The sequence below is a fragment of the Limulus polyphemus genome, unplaced genomic scaffold (genome assembly GCF_000517525.1).
Source record: "Limulus polyphemus unplaced genomic scaffold, Limulus_polyphemus-2.1.2 Scaffold1117, whole genome shotgun sequence".
NCBI classification, from domain to species: domain Eukaryota; kingdom Metazoa; phylum Arthropoda; class Merostomata; order Xiphosura; family Limulidae; genus Limulus; species Limulus polyphemus.
In genome coordinates this window covers 124,221-133,929 of record NW_013666727.1, presented here as the reverse complement: position 1 = coordinate 133,929, position 9,709 = coordinate 124,221, and the positions used below count along the sequence as shown (strand labels likewise).

Genomic DNA, 9,709 nt, shown 5'->3' with positions numbered 1-9,709 from the left:
AAAGAATTTTTACGGAAAATTAACAAACGAACACAGAGACGTAACATTATTTTCTAGTTATTTTGGAAATAATGTATTCAAGTTGGACAAATTTGCTTAGATTATAATTTTATATTGGGTTATTAATATTAGATTCACCTTACGTTTGTTTGATTCGTTACTATGATATCGGGCAGATAGTAAACTGTAAGCCCGTTCGTTGGCTGCCATGATATTCATATTTGGGAAGACGGCAAAACAGAACACCAGTTTTTGTAGTAAAGCACAAAGCTACACAATTGGCTAGCTATGTTCTGCCTACCACAGGTATCGAAGCCCGATGTTTAGCGTTATAAGCCCGCAGAGTTACCACTTAGCCATCAGAGGGCTTAAATAAATTCAAAATAAATTAACTATTTAATATCTAAATAATCACTTAAAACTGCACTAGGTTACTTCTAACCGTTGCTTCCCTGTGATCGGTGGTTCAAAATTAGGGACGGGGCCACGCTACCTAGACTGCGCACTGACAAATGAACTACGACAGGACATCATAATCAGGAGGGAGTCTGGCAATGACCGATGCTAGAAACTCCTCTAATGTGTAACCAATATGAGCAAAGAAGAATTGATAATTTCACACCTGACACGTAGGCCGAATAGTCAAGTTAGATAATTTCAAACCTAACATATGAGCCAAACAGTCAAGTCCTCTAAGGTTCAGGCATAATCAACCATCCCTAATTTCTAATTACTGACCAGAGAGAGGTCACCCATTCAGTAGCACCCACATTTACAAGGTCTTTTTTTCAGTTCTTTAATTGGAATAATGTGATTGATTGAAATTTCTGTAACCTGAAACTTCGGAACGTGTTTAATAGTATCACGACTCGACCCTTGGAATAGTGGGATTGATCGTAACATTATATCGCCCCCACGGTTAAAAGAGCGAGCATGTTTGGTGGGACGGGGATTCAAAACCCTCAGATTTCGAGTCAAGCACCCTAACCACCTGGCTATGCCAGGCCTCATTTCAAAAGTGAATGTTGAGCTTTGCCCGCGTGCGCAGCTTTTCAAACGGGAGACAGACGAACGCTCGGACAAACACCACGGTTTGCAATACATATGATTCGTTATTTTCTGAAGTCAGTTATGATTAATTAATTAACTAATAACAAGAAACAAATAAACAAGTATAACGTTTTTATAAAACGTCGATTTATTAAAAATAATGATAAGTAGTACAAATTGTTTGTATTTATACAGTTAAAACGTGATCTTACATCAAAGTAGCTAGGCCTCTACTCCTAGGTTTCAGGTATAGCTGCGTATAATTTTAAACAAAAGAGAAAGCAGTCAGCCAGCAACACGCGCCACCACAAGGGGTATTTTCAGTTTTCGATTGTTTGTTTGTTTGTTTTGAATTTCGCGCAAAGCTACACGAGGGCTACCTGCGCTAGCCGTCCCTAATTTAGCAGTGTAAGACTAGAGGGAAGGCAGCTAGTCATCACCACCCACCGCCAATTCTTGGGCTACTCTTTTACCAACGAATAGTGGGATTGACCGTCACATTATAACGCCCCCACGGCTGAAAGGGCGAGCATGTTAGGTGTGACAGGAATTCGAACCCGCGACCCTCAGATTGCGAGTCGAGCGCCTTAACCACCTGGCCATGCCGGGCCTTTCACTTTTCGAAAAACAATGATAGGAATTGACTATCGCCTTTGTGACGCATTACAGCGTCATCACGTCTTGGACCCCAGCTCCCTCTGTTCGCAGACTGTCTCACAATAAGCCACGCCTAATCCTATCTTGCTGATCTTTTAGAATAATATTTGATGCACCGTTGAGATTTAACAAACTTAAAATGATTACATATTTAGAAAGTTCTTATAATTAGGTTGTTCGAAATGTTATTCCTTTTTCTATATCTTTAGTAATGTAATTTTATATTTGGATTATGACTAGATACTGTTTATACATCCTGGGTTATAAATTAAATACATTAAGAGACCGTTATAATATACAAGTGAAGCTGAAGATAATTATAGTTCGAATAGGAACGGAAATTTGCTGAATTCTAATTTCTCTCATATTCAAAGCGCGCGTTTACTACCTGGTCGAAATATCAAACAAAAGTTTTTTTTTTGTTTAATCTAGTACAAATGATTATTTAAATTTGGCGTACTAAAAATCTATTACTGCAGATGTATTAAATGAAACGTAGCTAGATAGGCAGACAAGTAGAGAGAAAAGTGAAGTTTGGCTACAAATCATCTTAATTGTCTTTTTATCCAAGTGAATTTCTAAGTACTGACTTGCTGCTAATGAAACGGACATTTGGTACAATAACACAGTGCTAACTGAAACGGTGGATCTAACAAAGAAGTGAAAGGCTGTGTTATGGTGATGTTAAACTATCTAGACTTTTGCATGTCCGTTTCTTTCAATTTCTTTTCTTCTTTCATTCTCTTTTCTCGCGAATTCTTAACATGACGGCAATTATGGTCTCAAACCTAAACTAGTTTCTTCTCTTACTTTTTTTTCTTTTATACTATGCAGACGGTAACCCATTACGCTACCTTGGTATTCTAATCGATTTTTTCTTTAATTCTAGTGCAATTTGAAAAAAATGGGCAGCATTAACAAGAAACTTGGTTTTACGTTCTTACTTTCGTTTTTCATCTTGAAATGCACGTTATTCATCTAAAGAAGTAGGTTTCCGAAAGGATCTTAAAAAAAGAACACTTAAACCTAGTAAATGCAAAACTGAAGACGGCTTTATTTGAGCACTAGATGTCTATAACCCTGCTGTTTAGTCCATGTGGGGTACATAAGATGTACGCCATTGAAATTGAAAATTCCAAATTCTACAGTCACAAAGATATCTAATTTTCACACTCGGCTTCATTTATTACAAAGTGATATAACATAACATATAAAAATATGTCGTTTTGTATCATAAACATCAAGGGAAAAAACTGGTTGAAAACGAAAATACACAGAGTTGGACATTTTTTATTGTATTAACAAGTAAAAACCACAACATTAAAATCTATAGAGATTTACCAAAACAAATTCAAAAGATGGATATTTTTAAAATTTGAAAGACGTGGCTGAAAAATGCTCAGGATTTTTCTACAATTGTTGACTCGACTCCCGATTTACGTCACAACTTAATGTTGTGTTAAGATACGTGAGACAAGATGGCAAGATCATTGAACGTATTGTTACGTCTCCGTTTGTTAATTGATTTTCCGTAAATTCGTTCCGACGAAACTTTAGCGACACAAGTCCTTACTTAATAAAACTGGTTTATTCTTTCTGAATATAACTTTACGATACACTTGATTTCAACATTCGCGCTGTAACAAACTATAATTCACGTCTCACGAGCTCGACTTTAACAATACGTCTCTCTCTGACTGCAGTTCAATTACTCATTACCTACACACATTCTGTTCCCGTCACGTTGTGACCATTTATACATACCAGACTACCCTATATCTAGTAATCACCCGACAATTCACGAAGGTTCGAGAGAAGTCGCGTGACACTAGTCACGTGACCTCGCTGACGCAACAGTATCTTATTGGCGACAAGTATTGAAACGCATAGTTGCAGCTGTGAAGCTACTTGCAAGATTAGGCCTTGCTTTCAGAGGTCATGACGAATCTGAGTGTTCGAATCGTAAAGGCAATTTCTTAACTTGTATCGAATACCTGACTGAATTTGATGATTTTCCCAAACAGCAACTGGAAAATTATCAGAACTGTGGTTCTGATGAAACTAATTCTTTATCTCATCACATTTACGACGACTTTCTCGTTGTCATGGCTGATCATCTGCGAAATAGCTTTGCTGATGAAGTGAAAAATGCTCAGTATTTTTCTATAATTGTTGACTCGACCCCCGATTTACGTCACACGATTTACTGTTGTGTTAAGATACGTGAGACAAGATGGCGAGATCATTGAATGTTTCTTTTTTTTTCTTACACCTATATAATCGCATACATCTGAACATCTTACGAAAATTGTCATAGATGCAATTGAAGTGCTGGGATTAGATATAAAGAATTGCAAAGGTCAAACTTTCAACAACACTGCTAACATGTCAGGCAAATATACTGGCTCGCAAGCAAGAGTGAAAAAAGAAAGTCCCACAGCTCTCTACGTTCCGTGTTCCAGTCACTCGTTAAATCTTGTCGGTAACAGAGCCGCAGAGTCCTGTCACGATGCAACGAACTTTTTAAATTTTGGTTCAGAAAGTGTACACATTTTTGTTAGCATCTACACATTGATGTAACGTGTTGAAATCGCATCTACAGCAAAAGAAAACAATGAAAAAGATTAGCGATACAAGATGGTCTGCAAGAAGCGATGCCATTTTGTCTTTGAAACAGGGTTACCATGATATCAAAAATGCCCTTCTTGATATTGCTGTAGCAGAGAATGAGAAGCCTGTAGCAAAAGTCGAAGCAAAAGCTCCATCGAAAAAATTTGAAAAGTATGAAAATGCTGTTCTTACAGTTTTGTGGAATCGTTTGTTGCAAAGAATGAATGCTGTTAGCAAATCACTGCAGTCTAAGGATGGTTACTTATTTATGGCTGTAGAGTTGTTGACTTCTCTTCAGGCTTTCATCACTGAAGTCAGAAATGATTATTCGTCCATCGAACTGGAAGCATTATCTTTAACGAAAGGTGTAGTAATTCTCGATGAAAATTTAAATAAGAATCGCTTAAAGAAAAGCAAGACGTTTTGTGATGAACTTCAAGAGAAGGAAACAATGATAGAAGGGAAACAAAAATGGATAATTGAAACTGTGATACGCTAGTTGTACAATTGGAAAACAGAAAAGAGTCTACTAAATCAATATTAGATTTATTCCAGGTGATTTTTGAAATAAATATTAACGAGGCGAAGAAAGATGACAACATAAAAAATTACTGGAAATGTACTCAGAGGACACTGATTTTGTTGTTTTTGAAGATGAGTTGCGACATTTCCTGCATTTTGCCAACAGTGAGGAATCTATACCATCGAAATCACCTACTGAACTTTACAAGCTCTTTGTTAATGGTTTGAGCGCCACATTTCCAAATTTAGAGAAAAATACTTAAAATCTTTATGACATTACCCATTTCAAATGCCACTGGTGAAAGATCGTTCAGCACTCTTAAAAAGAGTAAAAAATTACTTACGCTCAACGATATCTTACGTGCACCTAACCAGTTTAGTGATTTTATAATTTTAATTGTTTTCGTATGAAGAGGAGAATTTTTAACATCTATATATAGGTACGTATATCATTAATATAATACTCGAAACCCCGTGTTAAAATGTATTTACATAGTTAAATGGGGCCCCAAAAAGAACTGCGCACAGGGCCCAGAGGACCATCAGTTCGCCAGTAACCAGAAGTCTATATATAAAAAGCTCTTCCAAGATAACCATTCATAGAGTAAAAGTGCTATACTGTATAAGGCCTAAAGATGCTACAATTCAAGTATTGGGGAGGGGTCAATATCATCAGGATGAGCAGACAAACTTGTACAATAGAGCTTTTAGAACAGCAACGAACTCTAAACCCCAGCCCAGTCCATAGCAATATCCTCCTCAGCAGAAGGAAGGCTATGGTCACGGAAAATAACACTTTTATCCTCCCCTTATTAACTCCCATTAGATAACTACTCTTCTCGTGGAACAGTGGTAATTTTCAGGTCTTATGACGCTTAAATTGTGGGGGGGGGGGAGGTACGATGTAGATAAAAACTTGGTCTTTCAGCTTGTGAACCTTCACCAAGTTTAATAACTCCCATACACATGTCGAAATAAGTGAGTGGCCATTTTCATGCGAAAGATGGCTGAAGAAACTTGAAAGACAGCAATCACATTCGATTATATACATGTCAAATCCCCACATGCAGTTCCAATGGACTTTTTCTCTTAAACATGATCTTGGAAGCCAACAATCACATAGAGATGAGGGTCTGTGGGAAGTTTATTAAAATGGTAGTCAAATATTGACCGCGCCATTCTTTGCAGAAGTTTGCTACAGAGGAACTTGTTGTTTTGGACAATAATTATGGCAATCAGACTGAGGACGACTTATGATAGATAAAATAATTTCAAGGGCAACACGGGTCATGGAACATTGTTCTCATGAAATGTAATAATCTCAATTCCTTTTTTAAGTTATTAAAATTGGTTCCAGCATTGAAAAAAAAATATCATTCCTAATTCATCATTTCATTTGAGTTGCGCTAGATAAAACCATCTTGATCAAGCCGAAACGTTGATGGCATTGTGTTAAATAAAACCATCCTAACCATCTTGATTGTACTATAGTTATTGGAACAACGTTCAAACATTTGTACAAACCTGTAAATCCACGTTCATTAATGTTGCAGCTACCGTAGTATTCTACAAACAAAAGGTCCTATGCAGTTTATTATTTATAATGTTATAACTTGTGCTACAATGTCTGAAAAGAGTCCTTTGTAGACTTGCAGTTTGATATATACAATTTTGCAGTTGCCAGAATAATCCTTGGAATAGTCTTGCACATACTTACAGTGCTGCAAGTGCAAGAAATAAAGACGTCAGCTACATTCATTAAAGTTTGTTCGTTCAAGCTCAAAGTTGCACAAAGGACTATCAACAGTGTATCCTCTGAAGGGGTTCGATCCCGAAGTTTAGCATTAACATACCTGAAACTTACCGCTGAACCACGGAAGAGGGGGACGGATAAGGAAGGTAGTTATATAATGGGAGCTAATAAGCTGTTAATCAAAGTAAATATGTAAACACCACCATAATCCCAACAATTCCAAACCCAGAAGTTTGGGTAAGGCATTTTCTTGACCTTTGCAGCACAATAAAGAAAGAGTTAGGAACGCGCAGTACCATTTTAGCAACTGATATACGTAAATATTAATCTTTCAAGTCTATTTAGAGATCTTCCAAACGTTCTTTTAAGTATTTGCAACACTATAAATAACGTCCTGCAAGTCTATGCAGCACTCTTCGGAATATTTTTATAACATGTTTCTTTGTTCGTTTTATTGGACTATCTAGTCTGTGTTCACGGCGAGGATCGAACCCCAAATTATAGAGTTATAAGTTCTTAAAACTTGCCACTCACCAACCATAGGACGTTGCAACACTGTAAATAACATACAACAAGTCTATACAGGTTTCTTCCAAGTAAACAAATAGGCTGTCCCACTAGAACTTAAAGATTAAATACAGCTTATATGTTTTAAACGTTAAAGTAAAATACATTCTAAAGCTGCATATCACAATTAATTTTACTGTTGTTAATCGATCCCGTAGTGTTATTATCCTAGTTATTGAGTTAATTTAATGTCCTCAGATGATTTTGTTTTCTCTTTTAATGAGCCGGCCCGGCATGGCCAGGTGATTAGGGCGCTCGACTCGCAATCTGCGGGTTCGAATGTTCTTTCCACCAAACATGCTCGCCCTTTCAGCAGTGGGGGCGTTATAACGTGACGATCAATCCCACTATTCGTTGGGAAAAAAAGTATCCCAAGAGTTGGTGTTGATAACTAGCTGACTTCTATCTAGTCTTTCACTGCTAAATTAGGGATGACTAGCGCAGACAGCCCTCATGTAGCTTTACTCGAAAATCAAAACAGACAAACTTTTGGTGAGTCGGAAGGCCTATAACGCTAAAAACTGGGTTTCTATAGCTCATTGTGTAGCGCCGTGCTTAACAAACAAAGGTTATCTGTGTCACTTCTGTGTACTTGAGCAAAGTTGTTTGATAGTTGTGATATTGGAGTTGATTTTTGTACTTCGATTCGACGTCTATTGTGTCACTACTAGCCTGACTTTGCATAAATAAACTATTTTATTTCTTTCAGTTGGAAATGTTGCACGTTTCTTTGTTCTGTATTAACAAATGAATATCTGTTCAATACTAACGATTTAAACCTGCAGGTGACAGATAATGCAACCGTTCTTTAGTTGAAAGAAAAGGTTGTTGAATTTAGAACTCGTGCGCAAACCTACATTTATGCATAGCCGTCCCTAATTTTGAGCTGATAAACGTGAGGGAAGGCAGCCAGCTAATAAACAATACCCACCGCTAACTCTTGGGCTTTTACTCTTGTCTGATCAGGCCTGGCATGGCCAGGTGGTTAGGGCGTTCGACCCGCAATCTGAGGGCCGCGGGTTCGAATCCCCGTCTCACCAAACATGTTCGCCTTTTTAGCCGTGGGGACTGTGACGGTCAATCCCACTATTCGTTGGTAAAAGAGTAGCCCAAGAGTTGGCGGTGGGTGATGATGACTAGCTGGCTTCTCTCTAGTCTTACACTGCTAAATTAGGGACGACTAGCGCAGATATCCCTCGTGTAGCTTTGCGCGAAATTCAAAACAAATAAACAAACTTGTCTGATCAAATAGTGGAATTTGACCACCACTCTTATAATGTACCTACGGCCTAAAAGTGCAGAACTTGTTTTCGTCACAACGGAACGCGAACAGTGAACCGTCGGATTAGCAACCCGGATACGTTAACCGCTAGACCACTCCTGTGCTGAAAGCTACAAAATGGGCTCTGCAACTCGTAGGTATCGAAACCGATATTTAGCGTTATAAACATTCTCACTTACCACAGACACACCGGCGGCATCCTGAAAGGAAATCAAAATATAAAAAAAATCTAATTTAATTCTATTTTGAATAGAATGTAACACTTCTACACAACTGTAAGCGAACGAAACGAATTTAATAATTCTAACTTTCAAATAATACTAATTGAAATGTTATTTATTTTCTGTTTTTAGAACACTAAGTTTATTTTGTGACCTGAATAAAATAGATAAAGTGACGTAAAATTTTATCTTAAGTGATCTTTATTTTAATAAAATTATACTTGGCTTGTATATATCTATAACTTTTCTATATAAAAAAATTCTAAAGATTTGTGACATGTTTGTAAGATTTTGAAATACTTATAATCTATCATCAGTTTGTCGTTGCTATATATCTAATTAAAGGGTTTCAAGGGTACTTAAAATAGTAAACAAACACATTCACTCCCCCCTCCTCTTCTTGGGGCATGGCATGGTGGTTAAAGCACTCGACTCGAAGTCATCAGGCCGCGGTTTCGAATCTCCATCACCTTACATGCTTTCCTTTTTAACCATGGGGGCGTTATAATGTGATAGTCAATCCCACTATTCGTTGGAAAAAGAGTAGCCTAAGAGTTGGAAGTGGGTGGTGTTGACTAACTGCCTTCCCTCTAGTCTATCACTTCTAAATCAGGGACGGCTAGTGCAGATAGTCCTCGTGTAGCTTTCGCGAAGTTAAAATCAAGTTATCCTCCCCCTTTTTCTGCACTTTCAACAAATAGCAGCTCTTTGGAAGAAACAAGACCAAAAAATTCAATTTTGTACATATTTCACAATAGAAACGGGACACGCAACTAAGAATCGTATCTTGTCTCCGAAATAAAGAAATGTGTTTCTCAAGAGTTTTGATTCATTGAAATATTTAAATTTGTTCTTTAATTTTTTATAAACGTTTTTCTAATATAAAAGAACATGCAAGATCGTTGTAACTATGGGGTGTTATTGATATACGAAAATGTGCAGAATCGTAAAGTTCGCTGAAACTCCATACACACACATGTATATATTTAGAAAACAGGTAGAAACAATCGATTCCAGCATGTAAATTAACCGAAACAAATCAGAAAA

The 9,709-nt window shown here is 37.2% G+C and overlaps 1 protein-coding gene across 1 annotated transcript; it reads left to right on the top strand.

Annotated features, from left to right (window-relative positions):
* Positions 1-4,321: 4,321 nt before the first annotated feature.
* On the top strand, positions 4,322-4,816 carry LOC106462200. Its single transcript, XM_013922100.1, has one exon. It carries the CDS (start codon positions 4,322-4,324, stop codon positions 4,814-4,816), a length of 495 nt encoding a protein of 164 aa, XP_013777554.1.
* Positions 4,817-9,709: the final 4,893 nt, after the last annotated feature.

What these genes read in the sequence shown, in the direction of transcription:
- LOC106462200 (XM_013922100.1), top strand. Translation starts at nt 4,322, where the DNA reads ATGAAAAAGATTAGCGATACAAGATGGTCTGCAAGAAGCGATGCCATT.